Source organism: Rhinolophus sinicus, chromosome 10 (assembly GCF_057876585.1).
Source record: "Rhinolophus sinicus isolate RSI-liver-muscle chromosome 10, RSI-T2T, whole genome shotgun sequence".
In the NCBI taxonomy this organism is placed as follows: domain Eukaryota; kingdom Metazoa; phylum Chordata; class Mammalia; order Chiroptera; family Rhinolophidae; genus Rhinolophus; species Rhinolophus sinicus.
Window position 1 is genome coordinate 16,263,829 of NC_142510.1, and position 21,912 is coordinate 16,285,740.

Here is a 21,912-nt window from a genome sequence, read left to right on the forward strand (position 1 = left end):
TTGGGAAAATAAAGATTCAGAAACCCTACATTGTTCGCAAAACTTTGAGGAAACTATTCCTATGAAATCCAGATGTCTGGGTACCCCGATCTAATTTATGCCAACAAGTTGGGGCATTAGGACAAAGAGGGAAATTGATTATCTTGCACCCACACCTCCCTGTCAGACCACATAAGTTTTGACCCAGCTCTTTCCTACAGGAAACCTGCAATGGGGTGGGGTGAAAGGACACCCCACATCTATAGAGTTGGATGGAGGCCATGAGGAGACAGGGAGGGGCTCCTTCCGGGATCTGGGGTCCTCACAGGAGCTTGCACACTGGAAGCATCTGGAGGAGCCCAGGGTGGGGTATGGGGGACAGGTAGGATGAGAGAGCAGCCCGATTGCCTGAAGGCCTGTCATTTTCACAGTGTGTACAGGGCTGAGCAACTGCCTTTAGCTGGAAGGGCAGTAGTGGGAGATGCATCTGGGTCCAGGGCAGTGGTACCACTTGCCTCTGGTAACCAGAAAGAGGGGAAGGGAGGGAAGGAGGAAGGGAGGGAGGGAAGGAGGAAAAGAAGAAAGGAAGACTTGAGCAAATGATGAGACAGGTGGGAGGGGAAGGGCAGTGGGCGAGAACAGGTAGCACTCTTTCCTCTTCCTCCACTGGATGGGTTGAGAATCCTTGAAGGAGTCCCTAAAATTCAAGTGCTGCAACTCTTCCCATGATTATTTGGATACAATTGAATGACAGTGGTTTTTTAGTTTTTGGTTTTGGTAACCTTTGAAATTTTGATCCAAAGCAAATAGAATGCTCACTGTGGCCAGACTGGAAAAACATCCCTGTTCACCCGCACGGTCCCTCTAAGAGCTCTCCCTTCTGGGTGGGTGGGCAGCACTCCATTCGGTCCCACAGAGCTAGTGAGAGGATCTGAGGGTGTCCCAGTCTAGAAATGGGATGTATCCATGTTATCCAGCAACTGGATTTTTCCACTTTATTAATTTTCCTTCAGAAGACCTAAGACCCGTCTAAAAGTTGTGTAAAAATTCATAGTATATTATAATTTATTCATCCATTCCCCTTCCAGAGCTCCCAAGTTTCTGCAACTACAAACACTTCTGTAGCCAACAGCCTTGTGTCTGTCCGTTGGGTTTTCTATTAACACTTTAATGTTGCCACAGTAACCTTGAAAAGTTTGGGAAGTTCACATTCCCACCAGCAAAGCATGAGGTACCTGTTCCTTGCATTCTGAGATGGCTACCTGTGCTGCTTTTGACGAGGTGTCAGGTTTTAATTTGTTTTAAAACAGTTTGGCTATTAATTAGTGCAATGGAGCAGCATTTCATATATTACAGGCTATTTGCATCTTTTCACATATTCTCCTGTAAACTGCCTGTATGTGTGTGTGTGTATATGTGTATATATGTATGTGTATATATATATGTGTATATATATATATATATATATATATATATATATATATATATATGTATGTATTTGGTGTCGATTTTTCTTTTGTCTTTTCAGTGTGTAAATTTCCTTTCTATCTTAAGTAATGAATCCTTTATCATGTGATAGCACATATTTTCTCCCATTTGTCTTTTGACTTCATCGATGACTCTATCCCGCTTTTTACTTTCAGACTTTTTATACTTACATATCATTTCTTAAAATGTAGTCAAACAAGTAACTTTTCCTTCATGGTTTCTGGGTTTCCTGTCCGTCTTGCTTAAGGTATTCTTTCCCATCCCTGTATTCTAAGGGATGCGTTCCAAGTTTCCTTTGAACATTGTAATTGTTTTATTCTTGGCAGTTGACCATCTGATCCAGTTGGAATTCATTTTTCTGCATGCTCTGAGGTAGCATACAGAACGGTGCATATTCAAGAACTTCTAGACAGGACCGCCCTGTCGTTGGGCCTCAGTTTTCCATCTTCAGTGAAGCCCCTCAAGGTGGGTTCTAGGGTTCTTTCCATTGCTAATAATGTTATTTAGCAGAGGTCTCCAGACTCCAGTCCAGGGATCCCTGTCCATCTACAAGTTCACCAGCCCCCCAGATGAAGCACCGGGGTTAGGGGTGCCTCCCCTCCTACTAGTGGGAACTTGGGCACAGGAACCTCACACTAAGGTGGCACACTCAGGGGAGGCCCTGGGAGTGAGGAGGGCTGGTGTGTGTGTGTATGGGGGGTCTCTGAGCCCAGCCTGGGGCAGGGGGATGGATCTTGGCTAGCACAGTCCCCAATGCTGACCACAGCTGTTGTCCCCAGGATAACTCTGGGTCAGCATAATGCACTAAACTCACAGCTCAGCAAAACTCAGAACAGACTTCTGTCTCTTTAAGCTGAGAACCGCAGGAGCCCCCCTGCTGTCAGCGGCAAGGAGGGCCCAGCCAGGATTCCAACGGAACAAAGGGTCTCTTTTGTGCTTCACACCTTGGGCTTCCTTCTTCCCTAGGCCTCCAGCCTCCACCCCACTTCTCCACCCTTCTGTGGCCTTGGGTTTGCAGGGTCAGCTTCTTCTCCCTCCCCTCCAGTAACCCTCACCTTCTCCCCAGGGTTAAGTTCAAAAGGTACAAAGATATTACCGCACCCCCACCCCCAGCCACTCTGCGGTTCCCTCCCCCAGGGTCAACCTGTGTACCTGCCACTGGATGCTTCCAATTATTCCATGCCTCTGAAATATGCAAATAAAATATTTTCTTTTCCCCTGAAAAAGCGGTTTCTTCCTGAACACATTGTTCTGCCCTTTCCTCTTTTGAGCTAAAGCTGAATTTGGTCGACCATTTCTAATCAGTACACAGAGCTTCCCGGTTTCCTTCCGCAGTCGCACTGTCATGTTGTTATGAATCACCCTTAAGGGTATGGCGCCCTTAATTCGAACACCCCGTCTCAGGACCAAGACGTGCCATCTCACACTTCTGTGAACGTCTTCGTAGGGAAAGTGCACAGCAGTGGAACGACTGAGGCAAGGCTACCGCCACTGCCACTCAGAGTCCAGAAGCTTCCCCCAGGCTCACGAAATACAAGAACAGTCTGTTGACTCAGTCGCACCCTTCAGATTGAATCAAACTTTTTGAGCTTCGCAGATTTGGTAGGTGAAAGGAGAAAGAGATGTTTGGGTGCTTTTTAATTTGCATTTCAAATTCTAAGGAAGGAAGTTGGAGTCTGCGCCTCATTTCCTTTCGAGGAATATTCCTGGATCGTTTTGTACTGGAGGGTGGTTATTTTCTCATTGATTTGTAGGAGCTCTTTATTATTAATCTTAAGATTAACCCTTTGTAACAGAAGAGCAACCATGTCCTCCCCAGTTTATGGCTTGTTTTTTTGACTTTGCTTAGGCAGGTTTGCTTTGCAGAAAGCTTTGGTTTTCTCACCTAGTTGAATGTCTCAGTCTTGCCTCTATAAAGTTTGGGGCCATATTCAGGGCGGCACGCCGTAGCCTCCGCCTCCCCAAGACTCTAAAAACTTTACCTAAGTTTTCTTCTAGTCCCTGACAGTTCCCTTTTTACGCTTAAATCCTTAATGTTTGAGATCTATCCCGGTGTAAAGGGTGAAGAGTTAGTCCCACTCACAGATGTGAAATTCCCACAAGTACAAGGAGCTTTTTCATCTTTCCATAAAAGTTTTTTACACACACTCGTAGCAACTTTGTGGAGCGACAGCCCGGGAGTCCAGCTCTGTAAGGCGCGCAACCCGGGCGGGCGCTGGCGAGGCAGAAATGAGTGCGTGACTCGCCCCACGGAGGGGGGGTGTCTCCGCCAGCGCCCCTCCGCAGCCTGGCCCACGATTCAGTGAACCCACAGACGGCACTCGCCTCCCGTGGACCACCCAGCGCCTCTAGGAAGCATCTTCGCGTCCCCCGCCGCCTAGAATCTCCTGCGCGTTCTAATTCACGCCCCGCATTCCCGCCTCGGTCCCACGTACACCGCGCGTACCGCGTGACCCTCCATCCCATCCTGCCCTGCATCCCCCTTCCTGCGCACGCGGTCCCCATCAGTCCCCGACCTCCCTCCGACCCATTTTCCTCGTTCACCCCCTCCATCCTCACGTCGTCCCCAACGCTGCGTCCGCCCCCCAGCACGCGTCGCCCCGATCCCATAAAGCCCCTGACCCCGCTTCGGCCCCCCCCCGCCCCGCCCCCAGCCGCGCGTCCCCTCCCCCCAGTCGACCCCCGCCCGCGTCCTGCTTGGGATATCCGTCCCCCGCGGCCGACGCTCTGCGGTCCCCGCGCCACACGCGCCTTTCTCCAGCCGGCTCCCGGTGGGGCGGGGCCTCGCAGGCGGAAGTGCCCGGGGCGCCGGCTGCTGGGACCGGCCCGGACGATGGGAGCCCGGGGCAGCGGCGGCGGCGGCAGGGGCCGCAGTGGCGGCGGTGGCTGCCCGGGCGGCGGCTGGGGCAGACGGCCGGGGACACGATCCGGGTAGCACCCGGTCAAGCGCGGAGCCATGGGCCGGGCTGGGACCGGGCCCGGGGTCGCGGCGGTGACTGTGGCAGTGGCGGGGCCGCTGTTGCTGCTGCTGCTGCTGCTGCTCGCTCGGCCCCCTCCTGCCGCGGCCGGCGACAGCAGGAAGAACGGTGAGCGAGCGCGGACTGGCAGGCGCCATCCTGGGGGCGCCAGCTGGACTGGGGTGGGGGGAACGGCCAGGGGCGGGGCCGGAATTGTGATTCACCTGGGGGCACCTGTGCGCTCACCTGGCCCGGGCACAGGGCCCAGGTCCCCTCCCCCGGTGGGAGACGCAGGTCGGTTCCTTGAGGGGCGCCCCGTGTGCGTGCGGTCGGGTGGAAAGGACGCCCTCTGCCCCCAGGGCCGGGTTCGGCCAGACTGGCCCTAGGGGCGCGCCCTCCCACCTCTTACTCTGCTTCCAACGCGTTCAGTTCGCGGAGGTGGAGGAGACCAGAGGGTCCCAGGGGGACTCCAGCTGTGAGGCCCACTAAAAACAAAGGCTGGGCAGTGGGATTCTGGGGCCCCCATCTGGTCTGGGAGAGGAGCAGAGTTGGGAGAAAGTTGCATAGATCCCGGAGTAGGGGCTCCCGGTGTGTGTCTTGTCTCCACCCCTTCCACAGTGGCCACTAATCCTAGTGCAGTCACTTTCAACAGCTGGCTTCCCTTGTTGGAGGGACTCCCACGTAGCCCTGAGGAGCCTGGGAGGCCAGGGTAGTTCTGAGGAAATTGGTACTTGAGCGGTGTTGGGGAACTTGCCCTCCCTTTGCCTCTCTGCTCCCTGTGAGTCCCCACCCAAGGAGGTGTCTAGACCAGGAGGCGCTGCCCATCAGGGTTCTGTCTGGGGCTGGGACACTTGAGTGTGTTGAGTGAGCTCCCCTGACACGGTGGCCTAGGATTCCCAGGGGGCCATGTGGCCAGGCTGTCAGGGCTGTGAAGGCCCAGATGCCCCCCTGGGCAGTTAGGCAGCTCATCTAGCATAGCTTGGGGCTTGGGCCCCTCCATTCCCATTCCCTGCTCCCGGCCCCTCCCCCTTCTCTGAAATCTTGCTCCTCCAAGCTCCTGTTTCTTTCTTAACTTTTATTTATCTGTGACTTGTTCTGTGACTAGTTTTTTTTCAAGCTCCTATTTCTTTGAGGACTGTACCTCTGGTTTCTGAGCTTGAACTGAAAGTCAATTTCCCTGAAATGGTTCCTAATTAAGTTGCTCCATTAGATGCCACTGCCCTTACTTTCTCCCTTTGCCCCATCCTAGAAGTCAGTGCTGTGTGCAGGGTCACTGGTCCGGTGTTTATTTTTTTATTATTTTTCCCCCTTCTTCTGCTTCCCGCCAACCCCACTCCGGTTCAAGCCGTTGTTTCTCAGTCTAGTTGTGTAGGACACAGCTCCCTGGCCCACGCTGGTAGTATGAGCCTTGCGCTCCCCCTGATGAGGCCAGTCGTCGGTCGGCTGCTCACAGCAGCTCTCCCTGGCTGCCGGCCGCTCAGCCAGCCACTCACGCTGACCACCGGTCGCTCATGGCAGCACACGGCAGCCTGCAGCAGCACTCAGCAGCACTCAGCAGCACTCAGCAGCGCTCAGGGTAGCTTACGCCAACCTCCCGGATGCTCACGGCAACCCAACTCCAGGGAGAGCTGCTGTTCACAATCTTAGCTGTAGAGGGCGCAGCTCACTGGCCCATGTGGGAATAGAACTGGTGACCTCGGCATTAGGAGCGTGCTCCAACCACCTGAGCCACTGGCCCTTGGTCCGGTATTTATGGAAAACTTAGGGCAGCCCCTCACCTCCCAGGCCTGCGGAGGGACAGGCAGCCTTGTAGACGTGACTTCTGGGACCTATGGGTGGGCAGAGTCTCTGCATCAAGTGCCGGTCCTGGTTTGGAGGGTGTGGGATAGGGTTTCCAGGAGAGGCTCAGGAAATTTCTTTGTCCTCCCCCTAACCGTGTGTCCTTGGAGGGGGCTGTGGGGCAGGGTGGGGGTACATATGGCCCTTACTCCAGGATGTCAGAAATGTGACTTCCACATCTGGCTCAGACTAATGTGCTAATGGCCTGGTATGTTCACCAAAATAACAGTGTGGGCATCTTGGGCAGGGAGGTGGGGCTGCGGGAGGAGGGGGTGCGTGCTGGAGGGGCTGTATAGTCCTGGGAGTGGGGGACCACCAGGTCTTAGGGTGACCTTGAGCAGGTCTCTTATGTCTTGTGTATCCGACGAACCCTAACAACTACAAGCTGGGTACACGTGTCCACAGACTAGTGCTCCAGGGCTGGCGGGGGCCAGAAGGCCTTGTCCCTTACAGGTCAGGGGGCTGTACACTGCAGCGTGACTTCCCCTGCTGGGCCCCATCTGTGCCTGGGCGGACTGTTTCTCTAAGGCCCCAGGTGGGGGTGGGGGACTGTCCTGCTTCAGCTCCCAGCACTTAGGTTTTTTGGCCCTTGTCATGTTATCCTAGGGGCCGCAGCAGCCTCCGTAGAAAAGTTTGTGTTAGTTCAGCTGCTCCTAGCCTCCTGGCACTCAGGCCACGGCCTGATGGGTGGGACGTGGTGGCCAGAAGATACCTGGAAAGCCCGAAGCTCCTGCATGGAGCCTACTTCTGTCTAGCGCCCCATGGTGGGCTCCTCTGGAGCTCTGACTGGCTTTGCTGGTGGGTTATCTTTTCTCCACGTTCCTCCATGGGAGGGTCAGGAGGCTGGCAGGAGAGCCAGCTGCTTACCTGGCTCCCTTACCTGCTTACCTGGCTCACACTGATCGGGCTGATCCGGCCTGCGTGTGAGCTGGCCACTTTCCCAGCAGGCAGCGGGAGGCACCCAGTTTGGAGGAAAGTGAGGTCACACCCTGCTGTGTCCAAAGTATTTCTTCTGAAAGCACTTTAATGTCCATTAACTTTGGAGGGAGGGGCACCCCAGGGGAGTTGCTATTCACCTGGCCAAATCACAGGAAGTGGAAGAGGAAGCTGGGATTGGGAGGGGAAGGAACACTCAAGGTCACTGGGAGCATGAGGCCAGAGCTGCTGCTGGGGCCAGGCTCCCTGCCGTCCAGCCCAGGCACCTATGGCCAGATCCCAGGCCTGGTCAGCCACCTAGGGGAGTGCAGAGAGTACCCAGAGTGCCAGTTCTATGGGGGCCCCAATAGGGAGGGTCCCAGGTGGGCACCCTCACCCACTCATGGAGCAGGCGATTATACTGTGGGACCCAGACACATGCTCTGATGGAGGTTGTGCCCCAGTCATTGGACACTCCAGGAGGGGCCTGAGAGCCCCTGCTGGGATTGGGGCATGGGGGACCCACAGGTGGGGCCATGGGTAGTCTGTCTGTCATGGGCTCTGCCTCATCCCTGTGCCGCTCTGTATGGACATGTACCCATGGGAGCATGGGGACCATCTGTCCCCCGATCACCCCGGCTGGCCAGGCTGATCCCCTTTCTCCCCTCCCCTGCAGGGTCTCTGCTTGCCACCTCTCTGCGTAACGGGGGACTCAGGCTCCAGTCTGGCTGTGCCCCAAGTCATCATGGGCCTGGGCAGGCAGCCAGCCTCCAGACCCAACCCCCCTCACCTGTCAAGTGGGACCATTTGCCAGAGACAACTGCCAGGGCCTAGAGGGGGACAGTGACCTTTGCCAAGGTCAAAGTTGGAGTGCCAGCCCAGGGGCTCCAGACACTCCCCCGCCACCCTGGCTTCCCTCTTCTTTCTCTCTGGGGCCATGCTGGGGCAGAAGGGCCTCTGAATTTCTCTTTTTTCACCCCATGGGGAGATGGGTGCCTCGGGGCACCCCCAGCCTGGCTGACAGTGCCTTCTCCCCGCAGACATCAGGCTGGTATCTGAGCAGTTCTCGCAGTCCCCGCAGAAGCTGTCTTTCTACAGCTGGTATGGCAGCGCCAGACTCTTCCACTTCCGAGTACCCCCGGACACCGTGCTGCTGCGCTGGCTGCTGCAAGTGTCCCGGGGTGGTGGCCCCACATGCACCAATGTGGAGATCACTGTGTAGGTGCCCACCCACCCGCCTGCCTGCCTGCCCGAGCCAGGGCCAAGGCCCACATCTGATGCCTGCCCTGCTATCCCCACCTCTAGATACTTCCGCTATGGCGCCCCTCCGGTCATCAACCCACTGGGCACCAGCTTTCCTGCCAACACCTCTGTGCAGCCCTCCTTCCTCATCAAGATGCTGCAGAGCAACACTTCTGTCAATGTCTCTCACCCAGCGCCCGGGGACTGGTTTGTGGCTGCCCACCTGCCTCCCTCCTCCCAGAAGATTGAGTTGAAGGTGAGGGGTCTGCCTGCTAAGGATGAGGGTGCAGGACATCCCAGTGCAGGAATGGCTGGTCCCTGTTCACCTTCTCAGGGCAGACCTTGTCTAGGCGCTGCAACCCTGCCTCCCCACCCCCCCAACCCCACCCCCCGCAACCCCACCCCTTTCCCCGTCCTTGGCCTGAGCTCTCTGGTCTCTGCCCAACCCCGTGCCTGCGGGTTCCCTCCCCTACCTCTCATTCTCTCCCTAGGGCTTTGTTCCCACCTGTGCCTACATCTTCCAGCCTGACATGGTGGTCGTGCGGGTGGTTGAGGTCTCCATCCTGGAGCCCGACGTGCCCCTTCCGCAGACCCTCGTCTCCCACCCCAGCTACCTCAAGTGAGTGGGGGCTGTACGGGAGGCCCCGCCTCTAGGTTTGGTGGAGTAGGTGGTACCGCGGTCCTCACTGTGCGGGTGAGAAGGGTGGGAGCCTGTGTCTGGGTGTCGTGCTGGGAAGTAGGGCCATCACCCTGAGTGTGAGCCGTGAGGGGAGGCCATGGGAAGCCCCCAGTCCCAGTGAGCCCGTTGCCTTTGGCTGCAGAATCTTCATCCCCGAGTATACCCAGGAGCTGCAGCTGGAGCTGCTGGGCTGTGCATCCAACGGGAGCCTGGGCTGCCCCGTGCGTCTCACCGTGGGGTCGGCCACCCTGCCCAGTAACTTTCAGAAGGTGCTCACCTGCACTGGCCCGACGCGGGCCTGCCGCCTGCTGCTGCCCTCACCACCCTGGGACCGATGGCTGCAAGTGACAGCCAAGAGCCTGGCAGGGCCCTATGTGTCAGTGGCTTTCAGCGCCGTAGCTGCTCTCACAGGTGGGCTGCATGGGGAGGTCGGGGTAGGGGTGGCTGTGCCCCGTGCCTGCGACCCACAGGCCTTCCTTGGCTGAGCCCCTTGTCCTCCTGACAGCCTGTAGGCCATGGATTGTGAACTTCCCGCATCTTCTGCAGAGCAGCTCGAACCAGAGTTGCAATGCCTCCTCTGCTGGCTTGCTGCCCCCGAGCCCTGGCTACCAGGACCTGGGCAGGAGCAGCAGGGCGGGTGGTGGCCCCTTCTGCCTCATGAGCTACCAGGTCATGCGAGAAGACATGGACGTGGTATCTGTGCACTTCCGGCCCCTGGACAGGGTCTCGGTGCGGGTGCAGTCAGACATGCCTTCGGTGATGCGGCTGCACCTCAACACGGGCATGGACAGTGGGGGTTCCCTCACCATCTCCCTGTGGGCCAACAAGGTACCTTTGTCTGTGAGCGCCTCGTGGCCGGGCTCAGCTCAGGGCTCAGACCCGCTGAGTGGTGCTGCTCAGGCCTTCCTGCACTGACTTTATCATGGACACGGGCTTGGGGTGGCCTTTCAGGCAACGCAGTGACCCCAACAGGCACTGGGCCAGAACAGAGGCACCATGTGCAGAAAGGGAGACCTATGTTACAGGGCAGCAGGTCCCTGTCATCAGACCCAGGGCTGTGCCTGAAGAAATGGGGTGGTGGGTGGGATCCCGAGCTGAGTGTCCCCGGGCCTGGAGGGGGGGATCCCAGGTAGTCCCCGGCCAGTGGGAGCCACAGAGAACAGTGCTCAGTCTCAGGCTGGGAACTTAGGGCTGACACTGCACGGCCGCTCCTTCCAGAGCGTGATTTCCAACAACACCTCCGTAATGGTCTGCGTGAATGCCGCCTCACCCTTCCTCAGCTTCAACTCGTCACTCAACTGCACCACAGGTATGGGCACGCAGCGTCTGACGAGGCGACCCTGGCCAGCCCCTCTGGCCGCCTCTGACCAGGCCTTCCTGCTCCCCTGCAGCCTTCTTCCAGGGTTACTCTCTGTCTTTGAGCACCTCATTTCGCAAGGCCAACCTCATCATTCCCTACCCAGAGTCAGACAACTGGTACCTCTCCCTACAGCTTGCGTGCCCTCAGAGTCCTGAGTAAGTCAACTTGGAGGCTGGGGTGGGGGCCACCCAGAGCTGCCAGCTGGGGTGGGCGGCTGGATCATTGCATTCAGGACCATCGATGGGGTTGCCTGCATCCGAGTTTGGGGGTGACCCAGTTTCCTGCAAGCCACACAGAGTCAGTTGCCTTTTGAGAATTACGAAGGAGTCCCCTTTTCCACCTGGTCACCGCTCCCCAGGCAGCCCTGGGAGCCAGGGCACAAGGAAAGGGACCGGTCTAGGACACAGCCCTAGACAGATTGGGATGTAGGATGGGATAAGGGGGGAGGGGCGTCTTGGCTTCTGCAGAGCTCATGGTTGCTGTCCTACAGGGCTCAGAGCCTGGGGGCCTCAACTCTGGGTTCACGGTCCAAGAGCCTGATGGGAGCGTTGGCAGGGACTGGCCAGCAGACCTCGGCAGCCAGCCTTCCTGTGGCCCCTTCCTCTCAGGGAATGTGAGAAGGCCTCCGTCCTTGTGGAGACCACCTTGTACTTGGTGCCCTGCTTGAATGACTGTGGACCCTATGGCCAGTGCCTTCTGCTGCGCAGACACGGCTACCTGTATGCGGGCTGCAGCTGCAAGGCAGGTGAGGGCCAGGCCTGAGGCTTACGGACACTCCTGCACTTTGCTTCCCAGCCCTGTGCCTTCCTCCGGGAACCCATCCCGGCTCTGCCAAGGTTGGAGAGCACCCCCATAGAGCAAAGGCAAATGCCTCTTCCCCACTCCTGCCACACACACCCAATCCCCTGCCCAAGCACAGAGATTCACCCCCCCATAGATGGTACTGCCTCCTGACCTTGGCCTCCGCTGTGCACACTTACCCACACGTGTCCCATATCTGTCCCACACCTGCGCATATGTGTACTACTCCTGCCCACACATATCCCATGTCTGTCCCACACCTGCCAGAATCTGTACCACACCTCCCATGCCTGTCTCATACCTGCCTCACACCTGCCCTACCTCTGCCCTTCACCTGTCCATACCTGTACCACATTTGTCCCATACCTGCTCCACACCTGCTTTTACCTGTCCGATACCTGCCCCATTCATGCCCCATACCTGTTCCATACCTGCCCCACACATGCCCACACCTGTCCCAGCCTGCTCCCGGGTGAGAGGGGCTTCTCTTCAGAGCCCTGTGGGAGGGATAGGCTGTGAGGTTCAGAAGTACCCCCGAAACCTGGCCCTGGTTGCTTAGCTTCAGCCCCCTCGGCGGTGCATTGGTCCACAGGCTGGCGTGGGTGGAGCTGCACGGACAACAGCACGGCCCAGACCGTGGCCCAGCAGAGGATGGCCACGCTCCTGCTCACACTCAGCAACCTCATGTTCCTGGCTCCCATCGCCCTGTCCGTGTACCGCTGCCTCCTGGTGGAGGCCTCCGTCTACGCCTATACCATGTTCTTCTCCACGGTAGGCCCCCCTACTCCCGTGGGGATGGTGGGGAGGTCTGGGCCTCTGCTCACCACCCTGCCCCACAGTTCTATCATGCCTGCGACCAGCCAGGGGAGGCCGTGCTGTGCATCCTTAACTACGACACGCTGCAGTACTGCGACTTCCTGGGCTCTGGAGTGGCCATTTGGGTCACCATCCTCTGCATGGCACGGCTGAAGGCAACCCTGAAATATGTGAGTGATCTCCCGATGCCTGGGGCTGGGCTCTGATGGAGCAGAGGCCCTTGCATGTGGTGTGTCATGGGAGAGACCAGAACGGGTTTGGCTGTTGTGCTTAGAAACCTCCTGTGTCTTGTAATGACCAGTCACCCTCTGGAAGAGGGCTGTGCAGGCTGCTTGGAGGATTCCAGGGAAAGGATGTGGGGGGCAGAGTTAGGTGAGGCCCCCCACCCCATCTCTCTCCTAGGGCTCTATTCAGAGAGGAGGCCTGGAGCCCCAACCCTAGGCCAGACTTCCCTGAGAAGCCCTGAGCTGTTCTCCTGGAGTCCCTGGTACTGAGGACACTGGTGACCTTTCTGTTGCAGCTGGGCCTGGCCTATGGAGACACATGCCTCAGCGCCCTGCCTGGCTAAGCTGTGCCTCGGAAATTGACCTGTAGACAGTTTAGTAACTGGAGGAAGGGTCCCTCCCTCCCTGCCAGCAAAGCAGGACAAAGTTTCCCAGCAGCTCCAAGGGGGCAGGCAGAGGTGCTAGGGAGCAGTGGGGTACAGGGGGACAACCAGCATGCTCAGGCCACTTGCTCTTGCTGGACCTCGTGCTGTCACAGACAACCCTGGCTCCTGTGACGCTGTGGTCATCCGTGTCTTACTCAGGTTCTGCTTCTCCTGGGCACGCTAGTGTTTGCCATGTCCTTGCAGCTGGATCGCAGAGGCGCCTGGAACATGATGGGGCCTTGTCTCTTTGCCTTTGTAGTTATGATCTCCATGTGGGTAAGGAGCTCCATGTGGGGAAGAGAGAGTGTGGGCACCCTACAGACCCCTGCTCTGGGAGAAGAGACCCTGGCCCCTCATTCTGGCAATGTTCTTGGTCCTGGGTCTGAGTCCTCCATATTTGTTGAGGGCTGCCAGTAGCACCCATAAGGCCCAGTGTGGTTTCATGCCATGGCCCAGGCCTGAGGACCCTTCAGGTCTCTGTGCCCTTGAGCTCCTTCCAAGTAGCCCACACCCATGGTCCTGCTGCCCAGACCTGGGCGGACCCCTGGGAGCTGCAACTGCAGCCCTGGTGCCAATGCTTGTATGACGGTTCTCTGCAGGTATACCGCTGTGGGCACCGGCGCCACTGCTACCCCACCTCCTGGCAGCGCTGGGTCTTCTACCTCCTGCCTGGCATCTCCATGGCCGCTGTGGCCATTGCCATCTACACCTCCATGATGACTAGCGACAACTATTACTACACCCATAGCATCTGGCACATGCTGCTGGCGGGGAGTGCAGCGTTCCTGCTGCCACCACGTGACAAGCACACTGAGCCCTGGTCCTGCTCACAGAAGCTCACCTGCCATTATCAGATCTGTAAGAACCACCGGGAGGAGCTGTACACGGTGACGTAATGCGGCCAGCTTGGGGACACCTACAGCTTTGATGACGACCTCTCCAGCCAGGGGCAGGACCAAGGGAGAGGGACATCTGTCCTGATGGATTTCCAACTGAATAAAATTGCCCTGCACACCCTTTTGCTTCCTCCTGCCGAGGAGAGGACCACACCCCCCAATTCCCTATGCTCGCTAGCTGCCGGCTGGTATCTACAGTGGCCCCTGGGGCTGAGGCCTGGCTGCCTGGAGACCACAGGTACTATGTGGGGGCAGACTCTGTGTTCTGCTGGCCTGGGGACTCTTAGAGATGTGGAGAAAGATTCCCTGATCACCCTGTTTCCCTGTGAGTCTGTGATCTGAGACCCAGGGAAGCAGAGGAGACCTGAGCCCACCTCCCGTGGGCCCCCCACCGCCACTGAGGCTGGGAGCTGTGCCCTCCCTGCTTTCTGGCTCCCTGATACTGTGTGTCCCTGAATGCCAGCCTACCTTGGACATGGGGATGCTCCCTGTTGATACAGTTGTCATGGGGAGAGGTGACCATGATTCCCAGAGAGCTGATGGGCACTGAACAACAGAGGTTCTAGTGGCCATGAGTGGGATGCTGGCTTCTGGCGGTCGTGCCTTGTCTCTCCCCTCCCTTTGGCTCTCAGCTTTGGAGCTGCAGGCCACCTGAGAAGAGCTTCCTGGGGCGGGGGCTGCGCTGTGGGTGCCAGCAACACAGGGCACACCCTGACCCAACTGTTTGTCCCCACTCACGCCCTGGGCTCTTGTTTGGAGAGAATCCTCTTGAGTTGCTCCCAGGAGTGGAAGTGATAGCGGCCACCTTGCATTGGCCAAACCAGGTGTTTGGGGAGGGGGCTGCCAAAGACCTGGCCCAGGCTTTCTCCCTCCTCTTTGGGGGAAGAAGGGGAAGGGGAACTCATTGCCCCAATGAGCAATGCCCTGCCCCTACCCAAGGCAGAGTGCAGGGGGGCTGCTGTCGGTGTCAGGGCTGCAGGACAGGGCCGTGGGAGGCGGGGGTCCCTGAGGCCCAGGGTCAGGGCTGTGGGGGCTTCCTGTCCAGAGTGTGGCCTTCCTGTAAGCCTCCCCCACTCCCAGTCACCCTGCACTTGGCCACTGTAGCATTCTCTTGGCTTATAAAAAGGAAACATGGTGTTTTGGGGGGTAAAAACTTTTAAGACATTGACATATTTTTAAGTAGCTCTGACTTCGCTGTGATTGAATTTAATATTCTACAGTTATATTTCATGGCAAGAGTTTTTACATTGTTTTCTGTGCTCCTGGGAGAAAAGGAGGTAGGGCCCCGCCCCTTTGGGCTGCTGCTCCGGGAAAACAGGCCGCACTTGCCAACACTGCCTTGAGCTGTCTCCATCTCTGCAGCGCATTTTCCACGGTCCCTAAAGGTAGAAAAGGGGGCGGGACGAGGGTTAGACGGACGGACTCTGCAGCCAGTCAGCGGCGGGTAGGAGGCAAGGGGACGTAGGGCGACTTCCGGTTCCGGCGCGGCGCGGAGCTCCGAGAGGTGGTTGGGGCTCCGCGGAGAATTGGGATCCGGAGTCGGAGCTACGCTGGGAGTCTAGGTTAGGAGCGGGGCAGCGAGGGGGTTCCGGGCCGCGCGGGGAGCCGGGCTGCGGCGTGACGCCGGTCCCCTGCCTCTCGCCAGGCTCGCCGCGATGCCCCTGCACAAGTTCCCGGTGGGTGTGTGGAAGCAGCTCCGGCTGCGGGAGGGCATCTGCTTCCGCCTGCCCCAGTACTACCTGCGCTCCCTGGAGGAGGAGCGGACGCCCACCCCCGTGCACTACAGGCCACACGGGGCCAAGTTCAAAATCAACCCCAAAAACGGGCAGCGGGAGCGCGTGGAGGACGTGCCCATTCCGATTCACTACCCCTCGGAGTCCCAGCGGGGGCTCTGGGGCGGCGAGGGCTGGATCCTGGGCCACCGATATATCGACAACGACAAGGTGAGTGAGCAGGGCGGGCTCCAGGGGAACTTGCCGGGGCCCTGGCGCTGTGGGCTCCCTGCTGGGCACCGCTGGTGCATGGAGAGCACGAGGGGCACCAGCCAGCCCCGGGGGTGATTCCAGTTTGGTGGAGACCGCGCCCTCAAAGTATCCTGCTCATGAATGGACAGGCACCGTTCTGGGGAACTCTACTTGTAAAACCAATGGGGTGTTCTGAGACGGGCTGGTCCACATCGGGAACAGCAAGTGCAGAGGCTCAGGGGGTGGTGGCCCAGATCCAGTGTAAGGATGGGGAGGCGGTCTGTGTACGGAGAGGAGGCGGAGGAGAGAGGTCTGTGGTCACCTGTCCGCTGGACTTGCCATAGGTGGCTTCTGTCACTTTTTGGGACACTTACAGGCTGGCACTACTACCGTCTCATCACACTTTGGAAGGTTCACACACTCACCTGGGGGCAGGTCTTCTCTATCTGCCCCTCACACCGTGCTGCCTCTGGTGGGATTCCTGGAGGGACCGCTGAGAGTCTGGGAAGGCCCCCAGGCTGATGTCTCCTTTGGCCTTTGGCCTCTCGGACCCCGGTGTGGAATGTGATGACCTGTGAACCACGGAGTTATGATTGTGCGTGGCGTGTCTGGAGCATACACCAGCAACCTGGGCAAGGTCTGGGGGTGCCAGGCTGGCTGGGGAGAAGCTGACCTCTGCGTGGGCAACCGGGTCCATGTCCCGAGTCTCGGGAAGGGGCCCTGAGCCTCGCTTAGGTCTGTCTGGAGAAGCAGCGACACACATGGGGATTCTGTTGCTCCCTCAGCTCTCGAAGAGGGTGAAGAAGGTGTGGAAGCCACAGCTGTTTCAGCGTGAGCTCTATAGTGAGATCCTGGACAGGAAGTTCTCTGTGACCGTGACCATGCGCACCCTGGACCTCATCGACGAGGCCTACGGGTTCGACTTCTACATCCTGAAGGCAAGTGCTGTCTGATGGCCCCTCAGAGATGGGAGGGTCCATCCGCACCCACGGCAGCACTCCGGTGTCTGGGGCCGAGGGTCACCAGTGAAGTGTGAATGGGACCGTGCCCCTTTCTGGGCAGCCCCAGTGCGGGCTTTCTGCCCACAGGAGAGTTTGTTCCTGTGGGTGGCTGTGTTGTCCACCAGAGCACAAGTGAACACAGCTACCTTCTTCCCTGCTCTTGGCTCTTCCTTCTTGTGTTCTGGCCTGCGGGCTGCCAGCTGCCGGGGAGGGTCCAGGTGGGGCTGAATGGCGGAGTGGGCGGGCCCTGCCAGCAGCACCCAGCGTCACGCCTAGTTTCCTGCCAGACCCCGAAGGAGGACCTGTGCTCCAAGTTTGGGATGGACCTGAAGCGAGGCATGCTGCTGCGGCTTGCCCGACGAGACCCTCAGCTGCACCCCAATGACCCCGAGAGGAGGGCAGCCATCTATGACAAGTACAAGGTGAGGGCTTGGGCCTGGACTTCCTGTCCGCCATGAGCCCTCCTGGCTGGCCGCCCCAGCCTCACCGCGTGCCCTGTGTCTGCATGCCCAGGAGTTTGTCATCAAGGAGGAAGAGGCCGAGTGGGTCGGCCTGACGCTGGACGAGGCCATGGAGAAGCAGAGGCTTCTGGAGGAGAAGGTGAGCACGTGTGAGTGCCGGCTGCCCTACCCTCTTGGGGGCGCAGCCGCCCAGCACTGCCAGACACCCAGGGTGGGGACGTGCGCTGCCTTGGGAGGAGCCCGGATGAGGGGCCGCCGAACCAGGCGGACTTGGGGAGTTGTTGCCTCTGCACAGCTGCCACCATGGCCCTGTGGGTTCCACATGGCACATTCCTGCCCTGCAAGGTCCTGCGCCTCTCTTGTGCCCTCTGACCCACTTCATAGCTTCAGGGACAGAAAGACCCTCAGGGCTGAGCTGGACTCTTGGAACTGTTGGTCTCCTTGGCCATGGAGCGTCCGCCAGTATCTTCTCGGTACTGAGTCGAGACCTTCTCGTGTCTGTCCCCTAGGAAGGTGTAGAGTCTGTGGCAGCTGCCAGGTCAGGGAGCCCCCCCCCACCCATGGCACAGCCAGCTACCCCTGTTCCCTCTGCTTGGTTTATCTGCGACCTCAGGGCCCAAGGCAGAGACCCTGGGGCAGGCGCCTGATTCCTACGTCCCCCACGGTAGGAATCCCAGTCCCATGGACAGGGCACTGCCCTCTGGACTGGGGGTGGGGGCCAGCAGCCTCATTTGACTCTGTGCCCAGACCTGAGGAGCCCATTCCTCTGGGCGTGTGGCCAGCAGCAGTGGGATTTTTGCCCTCCCCAGTGTGGCTCACCGTGATGCTGTCTTGCCCCTGTAGGAGCCGGTTCCTCTGTTCAAGGTCTACGTGGAGGAGCTGATTGAGCGGCTTCAGCGACAGGCTCTGTCTGAGCCAGTGGTGGTACAGAAGACAGCCAGCGGGAAGTGACTGCATAGTGGCTGGCCCGTGCCTGACAGCCAGGTTCAGCGTCCCCTGTTGTCCCATGGCCACCCCTCTGCCCTTTGGCACTGTGGACACAGTCTTGGGCGACGGCGAGAGCCACCTGTGGGCAGTGAGTGAACCAGTCTGGTGTGTGCTGGCCACGCAGCTCCTGGGTGGGGTGGGCTCTGTGGGGGCCCTAAGGGATCCCAGGATCCCCAGAGGCCGGGGGCTGTCTCACTGCCTCTAAGGTCTCCCACCCCCCTCAGCGGAGGCCCAGCTGAGGCAGTGTCACCACATAGGGACAGCAAGAGTAAAGTCTGAACCGAGCAGTGTGTGTGCTGCTTTGCTTGGAGGACCAGAGCTCTCCTGCGTATTTCTTGAACTGGCCGAGGGGTGCCGGGCTCCCCTGAGGGGTGATATAGAAGCGACACCTCCTGGGCTGTGTTCCTGCTGGTGGGGACCAGAGGATGCGTGCATTTGGCCGGTGGAAACAGCTGCAGGAGGGCCCTGGAGATCCCATGGTTCATGAGGTCATTGAGGGTCAGGGCTTGCCTTGGGTTCAGGCCCTGGGGGGGCGTGCGCCAAACTCCATTCATAGTAGCTGGGCACCGTGTCACGCCCCTCCAGGAGTGTCCCATGCTTCCCACACGTGAGTGAGTCCTCACATGATGTCCCTACTTAGAGAAGTTTTTCAGTTTTAAAACATTTTACCAAAAGCTAACAATGCCCAGCCTGCCGCTGCCTCAGTTCTGATGGACCAGTAAGGCCCAGCTTGGTTGTCCGAACCCAGCCCCTGCCTCCAGCCAGATAGGTGGTGCTCGGGATGGGCCAGCCCTCCCCCGTTCATGTCTACTTGACAGTTGCCATGTTCAGCCCTGAACTGAATCAGACTGATCCCTTTCTAGCTCTCAGCCAGTCACCTGGGTCTCCCCTGTGGTGTGCACCCCAGACGTCCCAAGTTCATTGACCTTCGCTCTCAGGCGCCCCTCTCACCTGTTCCCCACCCCAACAAAGGCCACAGATAGAGGGGTGGTCCTGTCAGACCTGGAGGGTTCATGTGTCAGATTCCTGGGGTCCCTGAGGGACCTGGGGCTGGCACAGGGCCTGTGGCCAGAGCAGTATGTCCGAGTCCCAGACTGCACTGACTCAAGGCTCCAGCTCTGCTCCCCCTAGGGCCTGGCGGTTACCCCAAGGGCGGCCCCCGCTGGCCTCTGAAGCTGCTGGCCGGTGGGAGGAGCTCAGCATGGCTTCAGTAGGTCACTCTCTTCCCCGTAACCTGAGGTTGGACTGAAGTGTGAGTCTGAGTGTGGCCTTGGCCCTGAATCTCAGAAACATGAGCCCTTTTTTGGAGGAAGGCAGCTTCAGTTTGTTTACTCAAATTCTCAAAACTATCCTTGACACAGCAAAGGTTAAGGAGCCTTCAGTGAATGACACTCACCCCCCGACACACCCCGAATAAAACAATAACCCAGGTCTGGGACAGGCTCCTGGCAGGCTGGATCTTCCAGGAGGTAGGGGTGAGGAGGGGGACACAGACGGGATGATTTCACATGTCACACATGGAACCAGGAGCTGAGCTGTGGGAGCCCATCTGGCCACATGTCCCCGTCCTCTATATGTTCCCTGCTCCACACCCTGGTCCGGCTGCCTGAGCTGCCTTCCTCATTTCTTCCCCTCACCAATCACACCTCTGCCAGTCTGTTGATGTGCCTCTTTTTGAGAGCCTCCAGTACCCCTCGATGACGCCCTGCAGCCCGTCAGGCTCCTGAATTGGGGGGTCATTTGTGCTGACAAAGGTCAAGCCTGCAGAAGCCAGACCTGCCCTGCACCGCCCCACACCCCTATCCCCTCTATCCCTGCACTAGCTGGGTGGGATCCTCGTAAGCCCTCAGGCAAGTTGCCTCCCCCCCCCCCCCCCCCCCCCGTGTGTCCCAGGGAGCTGGCTGAGCCTATGTATTTACATGACAGCAGAGCCCAAAGCTTCAGTGTCAAGGGCCATGCCTGGGCCGTGGACACAGAGTGGACCATCACTGTGGCTGTGGACTCGGTGGGGCCCTTGGAACTGGAGCAGTGGAGGCCTCTGATAAGTGTGGGGCCCTGTTATGTCCAGTCTCATTCTGGTGTCCCCAAGTCCCAGAAAGGGCAGGGCCCACGCCCGGGCTCTGTGCCCAACTCCTCACCCTGAGGCTGTCACCTGAGTCCTGCTCAGGTGTGCACTGGCTGCACAGTGGCAGGCGTGGAGAGAGCAGGTGAGACCTGAGCATCTTCGCCACTGCCCTGGGCCCCTTCAGGGTGCTGGGAACACAGGAGCTGCTGTGAGGCCCACCCACGTGCACGATTGGCCCTTCCCTTCCATCTTCACCTTCACCATCCATTGCCTCCTGTTGAACTTTCTGCTAGCTCCAGGCTCCCTTGAACCCCTCTCACTCCCACTCCCACCAACAGACCCCCAGCAGGAGCCCTGGGCCAGGTGAACCCCCTTAGCAGCCTCAGCCCCACAGCACACCCTCACCCCCAGAACTGAGCTCCACGCCCTGGTCGCTTTACCACCCTCAGCGAACCCAGGCCTGCGCCAACCCACACCTTACCCCTGAACAAGACCTGCCTGCTGGTGGCGACCCACAGAGCAGAGGAGGTTCTTGCAGCTAGAGATTCAATTCAGTGATGGGGCGGCTTGCGGTGGGGCCAGTATGAAGTGGGAGAGCAAGTTCAGGGGCTAGCTCAAGCAGCCTCTGGGCCCTGTGGCTCTGAGTCCAGCCTGGCCTGCCCTGAGCCCATTCCCTTGGATGTGCAACCCCTGTTGACCTGTGTTCCAGGCTCCTGCCAGGTCCAGGGTCCCTCTGGCTTTGGCAGTGGCTGCCTCAGCAGCCTCTGGGCCCCCAGGGGCCTGCCTCAGCTCTGGCCTCTGTCCAGGGTCTCAAGACTCACAGCTGTTCCTTACACAACCTTCTGTTCAGCAGGTGTGGGCTGGGTGTGGGCCAGGAAGTGGGACGTATCCTCCTGGGGCTCTCAGGTGGCCATCATGGGGGCCTTCACCAGGTGGTACTCATGCTGGGAGCATTTGGACAGGCCAGGGGCTGTCACAGAGATGGGGTGAGGATGGCTCTGGGATGCTCGATGCCCTGCAACATCCAGGGGTCATGTTGCATCGTGCACTCGCTCAGAAGTGCTGGTCTCAGATGTCTGGGAAGGCCTCACGCACCAAGGGGCTCATGCTGACAGACCCTGGGGATATAGGCCAAGGTCATGGGTATGTGGCCAATTTCCATAGGGTCAGAGAGTAGGGGCTTATCGCTGAAGTCCCAGAGTCCTGTGGCTGGAGACACAAGGTCTGTGAGCAACAGAGCCGTGCTGGGGCTTCTGAAGGCTCTCGATAGGGGACGGTGTCAGCATGTGTGTGTTTGCAACATACTAATGAGAGTGTGGAGGAGGGGTTGGCAGGCAGAGATAGAGCTGAAAGGCCCTTTAGGGTCCGAGGTGGATCAAGAACTTGGCTCTGCCCACCTGGGGGTGAGAGTTCCCCCTGCTCTCCCTCCCACTACCCTCATCCATTATTTTCTCACGAGACTGGGCCTGGCCTTCAGGCCCTGGGGCAAGCCTGACCTGAAGTCCTCTCAGCAGGGGCTGCAAGGACCCTGTTCTTGCCTTTACCACGGGGTCAAGCAGGGTATAGAGCGGCCTGGGACATGTCCCAAGAGAGGGACAGTTACCCTTCACACTGGACATGCATGAAACACACACACGCGAAAACACTTAACAGCTGGTGCAGGAACAGCCACCATCCCATCGTGCCTGACCCAACCCTCAGAGGGGACCCTGGCGTGGGCCCACCGGCGGCACCGCCTTCTCCCTCGCTGTCAGGAGTGGCTTAGGGGTGGCGGTGTCTAAAGGGGCTGGTTGCCATGGCTACCATAGGGTTC

The 21,912-nt window shown here is 58.7% G+C and overlaps 2 protein-coding genes across 3 annotated transcripts; both read left to right on the plus strand.

Moving 5' to 3' along the window:
• The first annotated feature begins 4,121 nt into the window (after positions 1 to 4,121).
• PGAP6 (post-GPI attachment to proteins 6) lies at positions 4,122 to 13,739 on the plus strand. 2 transcript variants are annotated; one of them, XM_019756255.3, is made up of 13 exons: positions 4,122 to 4,553; positions 8,219 to 8,396; positions 8,484 to 8,676; positions 8,912 to 9,039; positions 9,242 to 9,510; positions 9,605 to 9,927; positions 10,318 to 10,408; positions 10,491 to 10,614; positions 11,068 to 11,204; positions 11,853 to 12,031; positions 12,121 to 12,246; positions 12,885 to 13,001; positions 13,325 to 13,739. In XM_019756255.3, exons 1-13 carry the CDS (start codon positions 4,424 to 4,426, stop codon positions 13,619 to 13,621), a joined length of 2,292 nt encoding a protein of 763 aa, XP_019611814.3. In that variant the 5' UTR covers positions 4,122 to 4,423; the 3' UTR covers positions 13,622 to 13,739. The 2 variants fall into 2 exon arrangements, with proteins under 2 accessions (XP_019611814.3, XP_019611813.3); XM_019756254.3 differs by having other exon boundaries at positions 4,128 to 4,553; positions 12,100 to 12,246.
• Positions 13,740 to 15,033: 1,294 nt separating this feature from the next.
• Positions 15,034 to 18,344, plus strand: MRPL28 (mitochondrial ribosomal protein L28). The gene is made up of 6 exons (XM_074322536.2): positions 15,034 to 15,183; positions 15,267 to 15,564; positions 16,371 to 16,523; positions 16,874 to 17,008; positions 17,100 to 17,186; positions 17,891 to 18,344. The coding sequence occupies exons 2-6, from the start codon at positions 15,277 to 15,279 to the stop codon at positions 17,996 to 17,998; spliced, it is 771 nt and encodes a 256-aa protein (XP_074178637.2). The 5' UTR covers positions 15,034 to 15,183; positions 15,267 to 15,276; the 3' UTR covers positions 17,999 to 18,344.
• Positions 18,345 to 21,912: the final 3,568 nt, after the last annotated feature.

What these genes read in the sequence shown, in the direction of transcription:
- PGAP6 (XM_019756254.3), top strand. Translation starts at nt 4,424, where the DNA reads ATGGGCCGGGCTGGGACCGGGCCCGGGGTCGCGGCGGTGACTGTGGCA. An exon ending in CCCAGAAGATTGAGTTGAAG is followed by an intron (nt 8,677 to 8,911) that starts GTGAGGGGTCTG and finishes TTCTCTCCCTAG; the next exon opens with GGCTTTGTTCCCACCTGTGC. An exon ending in TGAAGGCAACCCTGAAATAT is followed by an intron (nt 12,247 to 12,884) that starts GTGAGTGATCTC and finishes TGTCTTACTCAG; the next exon opens with GTTCTGCTTCTCCTGGGCAC.
- MRPL28 (XM_074322536.2), top strand. Translation starts at nt 15,277, where the DNA reads ATGCCCCTGCACAAGTTCCCGGTGGGTGTGTGGAAGCAGCTCCGGCTG. An exon ending in GATATATCGACAACGACAAG is followed by an intron (nt 15,565 to 16,370) that starts GTGAGTGAGCAG and finishes TTGCTCCCTCAG; the next exon opens with CTCTCGAAGAGGGTGAAGAA. An exon ending in TCGACTTCTACATCCTGAAG is followed by an intron (nt 16,524 to 16,873) that starts GCAAGTGCTGTC and finishes GTTTCCTGCCAG; the next exon opens with ACCCCGAAGGAGGACCTGTG.